Genomic DNA, 19596 nt, shown 5'->3' on the forward strand with positions numbered 1-19596 from the left:
TATATAATAAATATACTTACAATCATAAAATGTATAAAAAAAAATAAAAAAATAAAAGTTTCTATTGGGATTCGAACCAACTTATCAGCGCGGTTGGTATTGGCGTTGTATTGGGGTTCATTCGCATTAAACGCTTCGCCACGGAGACAATGTGTCATTATGTGCGAAGATCGACTAACTAAACGGATTAAACTTTTGACATTTTTGAATTAAATCAAATTATTTTGATTTTGAATTGAAATGATTTAGAATTGAAAAAATACAACAAAACATAGAGTAAGAAAACAATATATTAGGTGAATATTGATAGAAATTTTGATGGTAATCAAATTATGTAAATAAAAGTATTACATACTATGTATTTTGGTAGGTTCAAATAGGTAGGTACCTATGATACATTTACAATTATTACGTACCTGTTGCTTTAAAAACTATTTAAAAGTCACTACAATTATAAACTTTTTTGTTTCTGTCCTCACAACAATAAAACTAATAATTATACATTTGTTTACCTTCATATTGAACAATTATTTATTATTGACAGATCATTTCAATACCCAATCAGAGCCCGTATAACGACTAATACCATACTGTCGGTGTGCGCATGCGCGCAGATTAATATAAATTCACCCTCAATCTCAATCGCGCCTAAAGAAGTATAACTTCAAACAATATAAAAATTCTTAATATGTACCTACAGCCGAAAACTTCGTATTTTGGACTTCTAAAAAATCTGTTTCTAAATATCCAGGCAACGAAATGGGTTAGCAAGAAAAAATTTTACAAAAATAAAAAGTACCTAGTTTATGATCTTTCAATTTGTCTGGAGGTTTAAAAGACTTGGTGTCCATAACGTAGTAATAAAGTACATACTTATTACCGACAGCCCCTATAAACTAGACATCATTTAAATTACCTGGGAGAATGGGTTTGGACATAATTTCTCCCAGATATCAGGAGTTGGGGAAAAAATTATGGCTCAAGTGAGCAGGGTCGCGTCATGAAGTAGATCTACCTTCTATCGGGAACATAAAAAGAGTATATACCCGCTACCACAAAAGAAAATACGTACAACTCCATAAAATTAGTGTATGTATAGATAGACAATCATAAGAGACAAAATTCTTTGAGGATGATGAATTTAATGAGTTAATGATTACATATTAAAGTCGTTGCTTAATTAGGTACATACATCTTAAAAAATCTAACTTTATAAAAAAATAATACTTTCATTAACCTAACCCTAAAAACAATTCAAAATTCATTTATTAGTGTCTGGCACTTCAGAAAGAAATTTATTTACGCGTTGTTGATATTCTAGTGTACTTTCAGCCTTTGGTAAATTTCCATTTTCCTTCTTTGGCAAATATTTCGTTAGCTTATCTCCAGAAGGAAAGTGTTCAAGGATGTCCGGCGGAAATACTATTCCGGATTTGTTTCCTTTATGTTCCACAGAAACTTCCACGCATCTTCCACCTCTATTAAAAACTATGTCATCCGGATAAGAAGATCTAACTCCAACGTATGCTATTTTCGATGCCAAAAATGACCAGATAACTCCAACAGTTGACAGAATCACGATGTTCATGGCCAAGCTGAAGGTGATTGGCGATTTGCTAGTTTCGTACACATAACTGTCATAATCAAAGTTAAGGATGATACATGTTATAAGAGAAAGAAGCAGTCCAATAGCCGCAGTTATCACAGAAATTGCAGACGCTAAAAAGAAAAATTTTATATTATGATCGATGTACCATTGCTTCCAAGCGAATATGCCGGTTACTGAAGCTACAGCAAATCCTATCGCCATGATGTAGCATCCTGCGCACATTAATATTGAGATGTTGATAATATTTGATACATTTTGATCATCTATTACGTTCTGAAGGTTTTGCAGGCTTTGAGATACCTCTTTAAAATTATTATCCATCGTTTCATATAAGTCGGCCATTGCAATGGATTCAGTATCATTAAAAGGAGGAGATCTGAGCATTTTCGTAATATTATTGGTGGGATTTAGATTTAATTCAGTCTCGTTTTGATAAGTCAAGTTGGAAGAATTCTGTACAGTCATTTTGTGAACTAGAAGTGTTCCCATCAATATTGAAAACAAAAACAGCTGCATGTACACTACACTTAGTCCAATAACGATCGAGGCAGAATATCTTCGTTCGGAAGGATACTGCGATTGTGGAACTCTATCTGTTTTCATCTTGATCTTGAATATTCGTTCCATTGTCACCACATTCTGAAACAAATATAAAAGATTAGTGAAATGGCATGATACGTATAAAATAATCTTTTATGTAAAGAGCGAACAGGGATATACACTATGCGTCAGAGAAAACGGGTCACCCACAAAATTGGTCATTTTTGATGTTTCGAATTTCCTAAACCTGTTATCCAATTTAAGTGATTTTTTTAATATGTTCTGTTTTTAGCTTTATAGCTTTATTTTTTAACATCACAGTAATAATATTGTTGCTAGACAGGTAAACTGTCATTGTATACCGGGTGTACCAATCAAACTGCGTTTTTTTTTAAGTTCACCACACCCTGTGGAATATTTTAGCATTTATAAAATACCGACATTAAAACCCAATTATAGCCTCAGGGTTTTTTAACATTCTGTTTTTTTTTTCATTCGCTTATGTTGGATAATAAAAAAGTTAGGTACTTTAACAACTAGCCATGTTCTTCATCAATACAGGGTGTTTCTAAATAAGTGCGACAAACTTAGAGGGGTAATTCTGCATGAAAAAATAATAACCGTTTGCTTCTTAAACATATGTCCACAAATGCTTCGTTTCCGAGATACAGGATGTTGAATTTTTTCTTACAAACTGACGATTTATTTATTGCTCTAAAACCAGGCAAATGGACTTGTTTTCCGAAACATGCAAATGAAATTTGGTAGGTTTTAAGAGATAGGTATTGCCCATTTTTTGACATACAATAAAGATTTTATATTCACCATTGGCGTGCATACGGGTAATATGGCGATATTACCCGACTTCACTAGTATGATATATTATGCCAAAATGCCCTAATTTAAAAATAAAAATTGACTTGTTTCGGGATTTCTTTCCAAAATCGCCCAATCATGAAAAAATTAATTTATTTCAACCTTTACGTGCTCACTGTATAATATATGCAACGCCTTCGGGTGCCGGATTAGTGTGATTTTTTTCACAAAATAGTAGAGGCTGGTACAAACTCCATGAAAAGTTGTAAAGGTATAAAGTTATTTTGACAAAATGTGGATAATATGTCGTTTTTAAAATGACCGATTCAATTGAATCGGTCATTTTAAAAACGACAGTTTTTTTGAAAAGGGGTCATCTCCACTTTTTTGACATTTCCACTTTTCGTTGAATTTATATTTAATACACAGAAACACGTCTATTCCACATGAAAACGGGTCAACTTTCAATTTTATTATCATAAGCACAGCATACCCCGCAAACCAGTTCAGTTTCATCTCCTAGAGATACCCATTTGAGATGACCCGTTTTCAAAATGAACATCATCTGTTCATTTTAAAAACGGGTCATCTCTATTTAAAAAATTGAGGTTTCTAGGTCTTTTACAATAGGGAACTTGCACATTTTTTTATTACATAATAATGTTCAGTTTTGTTTAAAAATGAGATTTCCAAAATTTCACGCTTCAAAAACTTTTAATAACTTAGAAATACGTATTTAAAGTCTTCTGCGGTATAAAATAGTTCAAACGACCCGTGACGTCACACAGTTTTACATTAGTTATTATTATGGTTATATTTCGCTGTGTCTAGGTACACGCTAACGTGTACGCAAATAATAAAGTTAGGTACACGCGAATTAAACTTCATCAAGCCAGCGACGTCATTATTTAGCGTGCGCAGTGACTGTATATTTTGGTATTGTCCTTTTCATGATCATTTTTCAGTGCGTAACAAATTATAGGAAAAAGGGTAAGTCCGTGATAATACACATTTATGACATTTATTCTAACATGACATTTTAGTTAAATCTGACAGTTGTCACATTTTATTTTCAATTTGGAATAAAAATAAATCAAATGTGTTTCTTGCATTTATAAAATGGTATTTTCTTTGATTTGTATAGTCTTATAAATTATGCAGATTATATTTGTAATATTATTATCTAATTAAAAAAAAATATTTTTTTATTATGGCGCCATCTATCGACAACTAGAATCACTAGAATAAATGTTATAAAAATGTCACCGACGAAATGTAATCACCGACGTGCCTTTTTTCTGTCACATACAATTTAATGCGTTAGAAAGAAATCGAAAAACTGTGACGCACTGAAAGATGATCATGAGAAATACTGTACATGCTATTTTGATATGTTTAGTGTTTGTTTGATAGAAAAATATTTGTTAAGGGAAGGGAAGCAGAACTATTCAGATGTTTCAAACTTAATTGTAATAAATCAATGTATATATGAAAGTATATAGGTATTTAGGTTAGCATAATAAATATATGTATTTAGTTGACATGACACGTACAAAATATTGTTAAAATAATTTTTATACGTAAGTTAATTATTATAATCAACTATAACTAAAATAATGATTTTATTAACGTTTCGACGTCATAATCGGATGTCATTGTCAAAATACAAAAATTAGTCAGATTAAATAAATTAAAACTTAAAAGGGGTAAACCCTTTACTTCATTCTACGTTGATTAAATAACTTATTAGAAAAATTTTTTTACTAAGCAACAACATTTTTGTTTAATTTAATAATATTTTGTATTTTGACAACGACGTCCGATTTAGACGTCGAAACGTTAATAAAATCATTTTTTTAGTTAAATTGTGGCTTAGTTCCCATTTAGAATAGTTGATTACAAAAATGCCACAAGGAAATAGCTTCAGAACAAGTTAATTATTATTGTGAAAGCTTTAGGTCTTCCTTTTATTTTAACTTTGGACGGTAATACTATTTCACTTATAACCAAAAAAATATATATTAATTTATGGTCTCTTAACTTTTTCATACTGTTTTAAAATGTTGTTAAACTCATTAAAACTAAATAATTGTCCACACTGCATAGTTAATTTAAAAACAAACAATAAACAAATAAAAAATAAGAAATCTCTTTACTAATCAATTATTAAAAGTAAAGTGTAAACACAACGCGATTAAACAAATTCCAACACTCTGACACTATAACTTTTTTATTTGCGTACACGTTAGCGCGTATCTAGACAATGCGTTATATTTAGGTATATTCTTCTTCTCCTTCTTTAGTTTATTGGCCCCCACCTACTTGGGTATTTGGCTTTTGGCCAGCTCGTCGTCGGGGAATAAAGGAAAAATATTTATATTCTAATGACATTTATCGTATGTCGTTGTAATAATATATACCCGTTTGTTGAGATTGGAGTTTGATACAGTTTTTTAACGAAAGGAAAGAAGGTTTACTATTGAAAATAAAACCATTTTGTAAAAGTACAAATTATCTATGAATAGTTCAAACGATCAAAAACACTTTTAACGTCACATAACTGTATTTTTTACTGACGTTTATAATGTCTAATTTAAAAATTATATATATATATATATATATATATATATATATATATATATATATATATATATATATATAATTGGTGTAGAATGTAAACATACAACGTTGTGACGTCACGACGCGTTTTGGGGTGACTGGTATAAGTTGAATTTTTAGTCGTCTTTAGGGGCCAAAGGAAAAACAAACAAAACTTTTTTATCTTTGATACAGGTTCTAAATTATGTTCTGTTGTGATTTATAACATTTTTTTCGAATTTAAAATTTTAGGCAAGTTCCCTATTTTAAAAACATTTTTAAAATATTCATCAGCTTGTAGTTAGCCGTTTAATGTGTGTAATAAACAATATTCACATTAAAATGACTATTTTTTTCTTTTCATACCTGTTCATTTTGAACACGGGTCATCTCTTTTTAAAAAAATTGCGGTTTCTAGGTCTTTTCAAACCTAAAAAAATATTTTTACTAGATATTATCTAGTTTTTAATGAAACTTTCAGATTAATTAAATCAGTCATTTTGAAAACGGGCCATCTCCACTTTTTTAAATATTACAGGAGAGGTCAAAAACTTTTTATCTTTAAGACTATTAGGAAAATAATTGTTGTAAGTATTTTTTGGTTTATTATTCACTATACAAGCTGATAAATAATTTAAAAATATTTTATAAACTTGATGAAGAGACGGAATCTATTTATCAAGTATAAATTAGAAGAATTAGTATTTTAATTTTACAAATTAATACATATTTGCCATAACAATTATTATTTTAGTTGAGAATAAGCCAATTGTATGGGTAGAACCTGGTTTTTCGCAGGAGCGTCATTTGAAATTTTGTTAGGGGGGCAAGCATTGTATATACAATACATTTATATGCAAACATAATACAAAATTGATCTATTTTTTGTAAATTTCAGTAATTTTCAGGGCCAGGGGGGGTAAATGCCCCCCCTGCCCCCTATCAAATGACGCCCCTGGTTTTTCGGCTCCGAAACGAAATTGTGTCCAGAAATTGGCCAAGAAGAGTTTAGCATCAGTTTTTGGGGTATGAGAAGAATTTTTTTGTGGATTACCTACTTGAAAACTGATAAAACAATAAATTCTGGATGTTATTGCAGCCTTGCGAACCAGCTGAAGGAAAAATCGTGAAAAAAGACCCGGTTTGCTTGCAAATGAAAAATATCCTTTTTCATCAGGACAATACACCGTGTCATATGAGCATTTTATCAATGGATAAAATACACGAACTAAAGTTCGAATTGCTGGAGCATCCACAGTATTAATCAGATTTGACTCCTAGCACTTCCATTTGTTTCAATACCTAAAAAAATTTAACCCCCTCTGTGGCTTCCGATCCTTGCGCTGGATCCTTTGTGCTTGCCATCCTTTGGATCGAAAGGTCCGAATGGTCGTGAGTTCGAATCTCACCTGGATAGAGAATTTTTCGTTTATTATAAATTAATAAATAAAAATAGTTTCTGTCCTTGTGGGATCGGTACTCACCGGAGGGACCGCAGACGTTCGGATACAATTAGCGTCTCTTTGCAAAGACAATGACGTCGACTTTGCAAAGTAACAAGACACTTACTCAACACACACACTACACATTACTCCCCTGAGTTAGTGATAAGTTATAATCTAAAAAATCATTATGTAATTGACTGACCAGTTGGTTGTGAAAACCAGTGCCAATAAAACACAAAACACACACACTAAAAAAATTTATGCGTAGAAAGCGTTTTTCATTAAATTAATGATGAGTACATATAACGGCTGTGGAAGCGTATTTTGCAGCCCTTCCAGATTCTCCCGTCAGGGATGGAATTCATAAATTGGAATCTTATTGGAACAAGTGTATTGATGTTCAAGGCCACTACACTGAATAAGAAAATATATTTTCAAATCATAAAATTGTGTTTTTCTTATTGAACCGCAAAAATTATTGAACAATCTAGTATATATGTTATAGTCAAAGCCCGAATTTCAGGCACTCCTAGGTTTGACTAGGCAATCTTCAGGTCTGACTGATGGTCTTAGTCAAAGCCCGAAATAAATTACAGTTTTCGGCCTTTGACTAGTCAAACCTAGGAGAGACTAAGGTGGTCAGGCAAAGGTCGAAATTTAATTTTATGAAATCGGGGTTTGACTAGTCAAACTCCGATCAACTATTAAAATGTCGTAATTTGTTAGATTAGGTTTAATAAAACGTCATTTTTTAATTTTAATGTTTATTATTTTTATATTGTAATTTAAATAAAAAAAAAATAGTGTTTATTCTCACATGTTGAGGTATTATGGCATTTAGAGTTGCACAATACGTTACACCTTTTACACTTACATAATTTTGAAGAGCATTTCTTATTGCAGTGGCATTATATAAAGTCTTGTCCTCCAAATTTAGAATATTTTGTACTAATTTCCTTAGAGACAGCTTAACGTCTGGAACATCTTCGAAATTAAAAAATTTCTCTTTGCATTCTCTTATTTGAGTTCTTGAAAAAAGTGTGTTCATTGTTCCGTATTTCGTACCAACTCTATATAAACCGTCAATTGTTTTATCTTATATGATACCCAAAATATTTCTAGCATCTCCTTTGGCTCTATTAAAGGTGGGGATAGGTATTGTTACAGTTTTCCGATCGAAATTGGAGGATTTTTTTTCACTTAATTATTTCATAGAATAAGTCTGGGATGAAAACCTCGTTATTGGACCTTTTCTGTCTATGCACAACGCATGCATGTAACTTTTCTTTCAAAACCTTTATAGTAGGCACCAAGTGTGCTGCCAGCGCACACAACATGTACCACCGGATTACAAATTATGCACGTATGTGCGTCAGCGCTCTCTTTTTGGCAAATAAAACAAACCACATCTAAAGAAGTAATCTGAATTGTTTGACAATTTTCTTCCTCTTCTAGAGACGACGGTCCAGGGGCTTCGTTAGTATTATGGTGATCGTTAGTATTTTCTCCGACTGCACAGTCTTCTTTCACAGTTGACGATTCATATACTTAATCAATAGTATATTACATACCTAGTGGGAAAGTACTCTATTTCAGCCGAGCGGCAAGGTAGTTTACCGAGGTAAACTACAGACGCGAGGCTAGAATGAGTTCCCGCGAGGTTTGTATACTATTTTACTCACAATCGGTTAGTAGTTTATGGATTTATAATACTCACAATCTGCCAATAATAATTTCGTTATGTGATAAATATCTGTATCCATTTTCATTATGTGATAAGATGAATTATTTTAAGTAACCTGTGAGATCGTTGCTAGGTAACAAAACAAGTTTGTTGAATCTCACGGTTCTTAGACATTACTACGGTTGCCTAAATCGACTAACCAATGAACATTAAGGGTGAGATTACGTCACGAGAGTTTACTGTCATTTGAATCGTAATATGATTTTTTTCGAATCTTGAAAAAACCAAGTATTTTAGAAAAATTTAAACGCAGTATGCAAGATTACATTATTACCGAGGGTGGAAAGCCCCTTAGAATAAACAAGCAGATTCTATTGAATGAAATATTTGAAATTAAATATCACACTTCTCTTTTATTTTCAGCCCTGTAACTTATTAAAATAAACATTATAGAAGTTTTCAGGAAATTTCAGCCCTCGGTAATAATGTAGTCTTTCATTCTGAGTTTAAATTTTTCAAATATATTTATTAGTTTTCTCAGGATTCGAAAAAAATGAATACAATTAAAACACATTGAGAATTTTGACATGCGTCAAAGTTTTGCATTAACTCAATGTAAAATTCTGAACTGTTGAATTCCAGCTTCCCTAATAATTATTTTACATCAAAAGACATTAGAAACTATTTGAAGAGGATTGAAATCTGTATTGGAAATAACTGTTAAAATTGGTCTACGTAATTAAACATATTCCAAAATTTTGTAAAAATGTAATACATTTTAGTTTTCAGCCCAAACTTAGGCCACATACAATGCAATAATGTTCACATTTTTGAACTGTAAATATTTTTATTTTATCATCTATTGTTTAAAAACAATACAGTTGATAAGATACCCTCAGTTGCGGAGAAAGGATTAATAATAAAGATTTTTTTATTCAGTCAATGGTGTAAGCACTGTCAGTTAAATAGTAACGTGTGGCCTTACTTTTACACGCATACCTATTGTGGCAAATGTATCATATTTTTCAAAATTTTGGAATGCATTTAAATCGTAGAACAATTTTAACTTTTGATTTTAATACAGATTTTAATTCTCTACAAGTATTCTCTCATGACTTTTGATGTAAAATAATTAGGGAAGCAGGAATTCAACAATTCAGAATTTTACATTGAATTTCCTATGGCCCTTTTTACGATTCACCACCCGGTATAAGATAAAATGTGTACTATTTGTCTAATTATTTCATAATAACACAAATAATACACATATATACACAATAACACACAATCAATGATCGAAAATCATTTAAAAATATGGGAATGTAAACTCTTGTGACGTAAAGTCAAAAATATAAGTCTCCTCACCACCGTCGGACAAGACAACCGTAATAAAGTCTAATACCCGTGGTTGAATCTGACATTTAGGCGATACGCGACGCCATTAATTGTACAGCTGGTTCCAAAAAAAACTGATACGACTCTTAATGCGTATTTTGTAGAAAATTGAGCAGTGTATTTTGAAGGATAAATAGTTATTATTTACATACTGTCACTGTCACTGCCAAATCTTAAAATTTGTCAGATAACTTATTATGTTCAACCTCAGAAAATGGCTCCACATGCTGGCAAAGAACTAAAATCAAGAATTGTAACGAAATTAGAAGATGGCTGGTCACTATCTGCCGTAGCGAACCATTTTAACGTAAACAGAACAACCGTTTTTAATATTAGTAAAAGATGGAGAGAACAAGAAACTCTCGAAAGAAAGCAAGGTTTGGGAAGAGCTATCTGAAGAAGACAATGTCATAGTTCCTTTCACGCAGATGGACCGAAGACTACAAGCTGTTATCACTGCTGATATAGAGATATAACAAAATATTAATTTTATTTTTACATACCTAAATTTAGTACCGTAAACATGACCTACTTTGCCCAGTGGGTTCAACTTTGCCCACTGTAAGGGTTATAATATTTGTAAAAAAAAAAAAATACTTGGCAACATAACAAAGTACCACAGACGTTTACGCGTGCACTAAGAAACATGCATAAATCAAGACAGTGTAATCTAACCTGTGTGAGTGAAGTGTAATGCTTGTAGTAAGGTAAGAAATTTGAACACGTGTTTGTAGTTTTTTTAGGGTAAAAGCTAAGCACTGCTGGGTATACACCAGTAGGAATATTGACTAAATATTTCTTTTCGTACTTCCGGGCCTAAAGTGACAACTTCACTCCCTTGTGACAGGTACTAAAGTGTCACATTTAATCCCTCCGGGATTAAATATTGACGAAACTCCCGGAACGATTAAATCACAAACAAACGAATTTAAGGGATATTTTATTGAAAAATATAATTAATTAGAATGATAATTAACGTTAATATTCAAATTAATATTGTGACAGTTCGTCATATTGACCAGTCTTTCCTGGGTTAATGCAGCAGGTAACTGACGAGTAACAGATAGGTCCTTTTCATATTGAACTGGTGTTTGTTTCGAAGATCCTGCGGAAACAGGAAGCGAGAATGAGGACTGTGGCATAACTATAGTGGACGAATCGGCGACTTGACCAAATATTTTATCTGAAATTTTTTGTTTATTTTTAATAGACGATTCAATATATCCCTCGGCCACGTTGGAGGATTTCCATCCTCCATGTCTCTTCAGCACGTCTATTGTTGCTCCCGAATCAGCTAACAAAGACGCAGATGTGCGTCTAAAACAATGTCCCGTATAAGACGTCGCATTTTCTAATTTCAAGAAAGCTGCTATTTGCCGTGGAATTGTACCAAACATGTTTTTTCCTACTACTCGCGTAGTACATTCTTTGTTGATGTATTGAACAAAAAATTTTGAATGAGTTGTCCCTGTCTTTCGCAATGCCACATATTTCCGAAATATCGCCACAAAACTGATGGCACTGTTTTCTGAATTTTTGATCACAAAATTTCGGTCAATTTTATTTTTGGTGTTTCTAATCGCAATTAGGAAGGAATCGCCCAAATCTCTCACATCGTCGATTTCTAAATCAACCAACTCTTTTCCACGACAAGCTCCCGCAACGCCCAAAATAAGTGCAACCTACAAAAAAATTGATTTCTTAAAATTTCTGAATATAAACAAATTTCCAAATTTACCTTAAGCATTAAATATTTATCATCCGGAGCCTCCCGTAAGAACTGATCTACCTGCTCAGACGTGAGAATTCTTGACTTCTTTGGCTTAAATCCCTCATTTCTTCTCTTCAAAAAAGCTAATAATTTTGGAAATTTACTTATATCAATATCTTCTCTAATGTTAATAACCGATTTCAGCATTGAGTAATGTGCCCAGAGAGTTGAGGCACAAACCGCTTTTGATTTATCATCGAAGTAGACTAACAGCGCATTTTCAGTAGGTTGTCTCACATTTTTTAAGCGGCACCACTTTTTAAAAGCATCGTACTGCTGCTCGTATAGTTTTCTAGATTTCGGTGGTAACAATTCTTCACCTACTTCGGCTGCTCTTTTATCAATATCAGATACACCTTCTTCACTCATGATACCAATAATTATCAATAACAATGTTTCTTTACAATGACACTAGTAATGACAATGTTTCTAAATTATAACTGTCACAACGCAATGTTACTATGGTAACTTATTTTAAAGACAGTTTATTAAATGAGTTGAAGAGAGAAAAAACTGATTGAAATTATTGAAATAATTAATAAAATCATACCGGAAGTACGAAAAGTATCGTATATACCTTGCGACTGAAGTACATTTAATCCTTCAGGTAAATTATGGCCAGGGGCGTCATTTGGGCGTCCAGGGGGGGGGGCATTTGCCCCCCCCTAGCCCTAAAAAATGACTGAAATTTACAAAAAATACATCAATATTCATCATAACATCATATATAATGTATAATATATATAGTGCTTGCCCCCCCCAAACAAAATCAAATGACGCTCCTGATTATGGCCCTCCCTGCGGTCGGGCCATAAACTTTACCTTCAGGATTAAATGTACTACTTCAGTCCCGCGGTATATAATGTACTATTATACGTCTTACTTAGTATTGTTTTAACTGAATTTGAGATGAAACGTTTATCAGGGTTACATGTTTCTTCTTTATAATATAAAATCCAAGTGGGCAATGTTGTCCTGTCATTTGTCTTTGATTTTTAATTTTTTATTTTTTTATATAAAATGTTTTAGAGGCATTTAAAAGGAAACGGAAGTGTGCTTTTGAGTTTAACGCTACAAAGTATTAATTTTTACGTAAAACAGCATATCAGTATTTACCTAATTGTTTTTTTTTTCGTTCAAGGACCAATCAAAATGCCAAGAAAAGGCAGAAAAAAATTGGGAGCAAGGCAGTATGTAAACTACTCTGAAACCATGCTTGAACGAGCTGTGGAAGCAGTGAGAGGAGGTTTAAGTTCCCGTCAGGCAGAAGAACGTTTTAAGGTGCCACGCCGAACTATTCTGAATAAAATTAAACGAACGCATGTTTCCTCCATTGGCCATCCCCTTACACTCACTAAAATAGAAGAACGTCATTTAGTGGATGTTGCAAGTGCAGAATATGGTGCTCCTTGATGCATCAACTTTCCAAGACTGGTTTTTTAAAGTTGTATGGTCAAAACGGGATAACAGCACAAAGGTTTTGATTGGGGACAACTTGTCCTCACATTTGAATATTGAGATAATAAGGGTTTGTGAAAGGGCAAATATAAGGTTTGTATTTTTGCCACCTAATTCTACAGGGCTTACACAACCACTTGATGTTGGATTTTTCCGGCCTTTAAAAAGAGCCTGGAGAAAGATCCTTACTGATTTAAAAACTAGTCAACCTAACTTAAATTCAGTAGAAAAAACATCTTTCCTCAATTGCTAACAAAACTAATAGACGTGATTGAACCAAATTTTCAAAAAAATTTTCAAAGTTCATTTCGTGCAACTAGAATTTGTCCCTTTGGCCCACATGAAGTGCTAAAAAAGATGCCAAATGAGAGATTTGCCAAAAGAGTAAGTTCTGAAATTTATAATGCATTATTAAATTTTTTTACAACAAAAAATAAAAAACAAAAATAAAAGTTGCTTAATACGGAACCCGGTCAATCAGTTCAATTTGAAGAAATTGGTCAGAATCAGGAGGGAAGTGGGAACGAGGATTTAGAAGAAGAAATAGAGATGGAGACGAGTGACAACGAAAATTTAGCAGGAGAAATGTAGATGACTAACAGTGACGATGATATTGGTAGGGAGGCAGATGAATTACATCAAGAAGAGCAGGATGAAATGGTTGAAAATATCGAGTCTTATGAAAATATCGAAGTAGATGGAAATAATCTAAAAATTGGTACTTTTGTGGTGGTCCAATTTCTTACAAAAAAAACCGTTAAATATTTCATCGGAATTATAGTAGTAATAAACGACGACAATACATACTGCACCGTAAAATTTTTAAGAAAAAATATAAATGGTTTTTTTATCCAAACATATTAGACATATCGGATGTCAATTTTGAAGAAATTATAAAAATATTAAAGGAACCTTCCAAAAGTATTAAAGAAAATTTAAGTTTTTTCAGTTATAGTTTGTCGTGTTTTTTTTAATAAAAGTGTAATATTTTTTTCTATTTTTATAATAAAAGTGTAATAATTTTTTTCTAATTTTTTAATAAAAGTTTCTCCGAAATTAAAGAAAACTCTGAAAAATAGAGCTTTTTGTTCTAGTTTTTATTAAAAAATAAAATTAAAAACGTATATCGTGGGAATAGTAGACAAATTAAAACGTATGCCATGGGCAAAGTAGTCCTATTACGTTTTAATTTTGCCCTACAGTGAATTTAAAATAGGTGGGCAATGTTGAACTTTTCCGGGGCAACTTTGCCCACCTTGTATTTATTTTTTTTTCTCGGCTGTGTTACAGATTTTTATAAAAAATGATAAGAACATTCTCGGTTAATATTTCGAGAGTTCTCAAAATAATTTTTGAATTTATTTATATGTGCTAAGAAAAGAAATATTTAAATAAAACTGAAATTTGCTGGGCAAAGTAGGCCATGTGTACGGTATGTAGAGTTTTGGTCATCCAGACCCTCGCTTTTTTTCGAAAGTTTATTGTTCCCTCCATTTTTTATTAATAGAAAGACTGTGGTTCTGCTTATGTTAAAATGTTTTGCTGCCTCTGATAGTGCCCACTTATCTTTTAATTTGGTTACAATTCTTGCTTTAATATACATATTGTTGAGTTAAGTCGTTTGTTTTATTCCTTAATAATAATAAAAATGATAACAACAACCCTATTTTATGTAAAAACTAACATTTATAAACTCTTTATAAAATGCAGAAATTCAAAATAATATCCACAGAGAACGACAGTTCTCACCAGTGGCGCACAACACCCCTACAAGCGACACTATATATACACGAAATTTTCGATTTTCTAAACCTGACTGAATTGAAAATTGGGCAAAATCCCATCTTAAAGTTTAGGAAAAGACTCGTCCATCCATATGTTACCTCTCCATTTTGGTCCAAGGGTGTGGATTTTACGGCCCTTCCCATTTAAAGCCTGTTTTTCGTTCTCGTCCCCAAAACTCCCAAAAATTTTAAAAATTTAAGCCCGACCTTTGCGGCTTCTGATAGCACAGATCATTACCTTTCCAACGCATGTTTAATTTTGAAAATCGGTTATACCATTCAAAAGTTATCGAGCTCAGAAATATGACTCAATTTTTATTTAAAAAATGGAAAATGTTTGTGGATATGTATGTATGTATGTATGTATGTATGTGTGTGGAAAAGTTACACCGATCTGAATTTTTTTTTCTGTGTTTCAAGAAGGTGTGAGGGCCGATTCAGAACCGGTCTAATTTTTGACTTCTGACTACCCGTAAGCCAGCTAGAGGACTAGGTAGATACAAAATAGCATATTTTTTGGGCGTATATATCTTAGGTTCAAGGAAAGACAGGAAAACCGCAAATACACCAAATCAATAGGGTTGAGTTAAGCTTTCAAGTGGCGCCTAAGCGATCAAGCTGAGACATACACACTGCTCGCCATAGCCAAAAAACTGAAAAATTAAACTTTGAAAATTTTGGTTTTTCGACAATTACTCAAAATTTCAACCTACGAATTGCACCAATAACTGAGCGTTTGTAGAAGGACTCAGGACGCGTCTGACGGTGTATACCTCATATCTGGGAAAATTCGAATTTTTAAGTTATAGGCTTCATAAGTATAATCAAATCTATTTCTTACGGGAAAAACGGTTTTTCAAGCTCAATAATTCCTGTAATACGTTCAGTTATCATACTCGATCTTGGATGCTGGTCAGATACTACTTGTCAATACGTTTCAAATTCATGTTTAGTGATCAACATCAGGTAAACCGTTCAGAAGTTATAGAGCTCCAAAAGTATAATTAGTCCAGGAACTTAAATTTTTCACTTCGCAATTTTTACAGAATGGATAGATTTGCTTGAAAATTTGACAATAAGTAGTGGATAGTCCAAGGATCAAAATCTATATGATGCCGAAAGACGCTTTTACCATGGGGTTGTTGCCACCTCATCTCGAGGGTGGAAATTTTTTATTATATTTTGACCGCAAATGCTGGTAAAAATATTAATTATAAGCAGAAAATGTTCATTATACATTTTTTTGATAAAATTAATAGTTTTCGATTTATTGGTTATCGAAGCTGTTAGTTTTATATCGAAAAAATTACCAGAGAACGGCAGTTCTCGCCAGTGGCGCAGAAATAGGCCCCCCTACACGCAACACTATTATATACACGAAATTTTCAATTTTCTAAATCTGACTGAATTGAAAATTGTGCCAACTCCCATCTTCAAGTTCAGAAAAAGACTCACCCATTCATATGTCAACCATCCATTTTGGTCGAAGGGTGTCGATTTTACGGCCCTTCCTATTTAGGTCTGTTTTTCGTTCTGGCCCCCAAAACTCCCAAAAACTTCAAAAATTTAAGTCCGACCTTTGCGGCTTCTAACAGTACTGATCATTACCTTTCCAACGCATGTCTAATTTTGAAAATCGGTTATACCATTCAAAAGTTATAGAGCTTAGAAATGTGACTTAATTTTTATTTAAAAAAGGGAAAATGTTTGTGGATATATATGTATGTGTGTTTGAAAGTTAAACCGATTTGATATTTTTCCTCTGTGTTTGAAGAGGGGGTCAGGGCCGATTTAGAACCGGTGTAGTTTGTGACTTTTGACCACCCATAAGCCAGCTATAGGACTTGGTAGATACAAAACGGCATATGTTTTGGGGGTATATATATTCGGATCAAGAAGAGCCAGGAGAACCGCAAATACATCAAATTAATAGTGTTGACTTAAGCTTTCAAATGGTGTCTAAGCCGTCAGAATCAGACATACACACGGCTCAGTATAGCCGAAAAACTGAAAAACTAAACTTTGAAAATTTTGGTTTTTCGACAATTACTCAACATTTCAACCTACAAATTGCGCCAATAACTTAGCGTTTATAGGTCTGGATCCCGCGTATGAAAAAAAGGTTGATTAATAGCAAGCTGAAAATTTGTTAATAGCTTAAGGTTGTCTAGTCGGATAAACTTTGATATATGGGAACATTGGAACAGGGGCAGTTTTAATTGTGGAACAGGTTAAAAATTTGGAACGGCCAGACCACGAAAACGGCACATTTATTTTGTCCGACAGAATAGACTTAAACTCTCCGAACAGAGATTAAACTCTCATGCAAAAATCAGACTGCTATCTATCACCTGTCATAATTCCTGTCATTTGACATATTCTACATGTTCCACTCATTAAAACGTCCATTTGGTGATAAATAGCAGTCTGATTTTTGCATGAGAGTTTAATCTCTGTTCGGAGAGTTTAAGTCTGTTCTGTCGGACAAAATACATGTGCCGTTTTCGTGGTCTGACCGTTCCAAATTTTTAACCCCTTCCACAATTAAAACTTCCCCTGTTCCAGTGTTCCCATATATCAAAGTTTGTCCGACTAGACACCCTTAAGCTATTAACAAATTTTCAGCTTGCTATTAATCAACTTTTTTTTCATACGCGGGATCCAGACCTATTATAGAAGTACACCAGACGAATTTAACGGTGTATACCTCATATTCCGGAAAATTTGATTTTTTTAGGTTATAGGCTTCATAAGTATGATAAAATCTATTTCCTGTGGGAAAAACGGTTTCTCAAGCTCAATAATTCCTGTAGTAGCTTCAATTTTCATACTTGACCTTAGATCCATCAGATATTACTGGTCAATACGTTTCAAACTCATGTTTACTGATCAAAATCGGTTAAGCCGTTTAGAAGTTTTTAAGCTACAAAAGTATAATCCAATTTACGATTATTCCCGAAATGGTTTATGTAGTTGTAGTGGTTACGACGCTAAATTTGATCTGGCAACGGGCAATCCGACTTCATTTACCGGCCATCTCAATTTTTTTTCAATCTATTTCGAATAAAAAAAAATCTAGTGTACATTCGATGGACACTAGATCATTTGGGAGATAATGCAACAAAGGTGACCATTTATAAAGCTTGACGTGTAATAGAGGAACATTGCATTCAACTTCATACATTTAATTTATAAATAACTTTGAAAAACTCCTGATACAAGAATAAAAAACCGCTAAACGCCGTAAAAATGAGTGGCGCATAAAATATTCCAGCTACAAAAGATCTGATATGAATATTACGTGGCGCGAAAATGGATTTTCATTTGATGCAAAACAAAATTCTAGTTTTATTTTAAAAGATTTTTCCATAATATTTGCTAAATTTGAAGTAAACGCGCCACAAAAGAGTTTCAAAATTCAAACTGTATCAAAGTTACTCTTTTGTGGCGCGTTTACTTCAAATTTAGCAAATATTATGGAAAAATCTTTTAAAATAAAACTAGAATTTTGTTTTGCATCAAATGAAAATCCATTTTCGCGCCACGTAATATTCATATCAGATCTTTTGTAGCTGGAATATTTTATGCGCCACTCATTTTTACGGCGTTTAGCGGTTTTTTATTCTTGTAAAAATTTAGACATTAATAATAATTATTAAAATTTATGAATTAACATATGTAATCAATTGTTTGTTTGTTTATTTTAACTGACTTTGACAGTCTGTCATAATAAATATAACATAATGTCAGACCAATCAAATACACTGCTCAAAATGATCAAATCTTACTAAGAGTCGTATCAGTTTTTTTAGGAACCAGCTGTTATCGAATATTGTTTATAATACATATAATCGAATTGTGTTTATTTTACAAAAATGTCTGATAGTGAATTTGAATGTACGCCACCAGAACTGCGGGTAGCTGCAGACAGAGCTACTGAAGGAATAATTCCTGAAAAAAGCAGGGAGAGGTATGAAAACACCTATGAACTATACAGTAAATGGTGCGTGGCTAAAGGTGTGCAGCATACCTCTGAGACGGTACTTCTTGCTTATTTTTGTGAAATAAGCAAACAAAGTAAAGCCTCCACATTATGGTCAAGATATTCGATGTTGCGAGCAGTATTAAACTTTAGGCATAATGTTGATATTAGTAAATACGCATAATTGCGGGCATTTTTGAAAAGGCAGACTGTGGGATATCAAGCTAAAAGTCAAGTGTTTTTTCTGAAGCAGACATCGATACATTTTTAAACAATGCCCCGATAGAATATCTTCCTCAAAAGGTAATTTTAATTTATTTAGTGCATATTAAATATATGTTATATTAAATTTTTTTAGGTTGCTTTAATTATTGGCATTTCCGGAGCCTGTAGGTGCGATGAACTTTTAAAAATGAAAATAAGTGACCTGGATATTTTAGAAAATCGAATTATAATAGTGATTCCTGTCACAAAAACCTACTCTTCCCGTACATTTGTAATTACAAAATCGGAA

General features: G+C 32.7%; 1 protein-coding gene across 3 annotated transcripts in view; it reads right to left on the reverse strand.

Annotated features, from left to right (window-relative positions):
- Positions 1-1122: 1122 nt before the first annotated feature.
- Positions 1123-19596, reverse strand: part of LOC114328611 (uncharacterized) — a 137233-nt gene continuing 118759 nt past the window's right edge. For all 3 annotated transcript variants that reach the window (XM_050654338.1, XM_028277500.2, XM_028277501.2), the window contains exon 2: positions 1123-2248. In XM_050654338.1, coding sequence (XP_050510295.1) covers positions 1262-2236 — 975 coding nt within the window. In that variant the 5' untranslated portion in view covers positions 2237-2248 and the 3' untranslated portion in view covers positions 1123-1261. The remainder of the gene's footprint in view (positions 2249-19596) is intronic.

This window comes from Diabrotica virgifera, chromosome 6 (genome assembly GCF_917563875.1).
Source record: "Diabrotica virgifera virgifera chromosome 6, PGI_DIABVI_V3a".
Lineage (NCBI taxonomy): Eukaryota > Metazoa > Arthropoda > Insecta > Coleoptera > Chrysomelidae > Diabrotica > Diabrotica virgifera.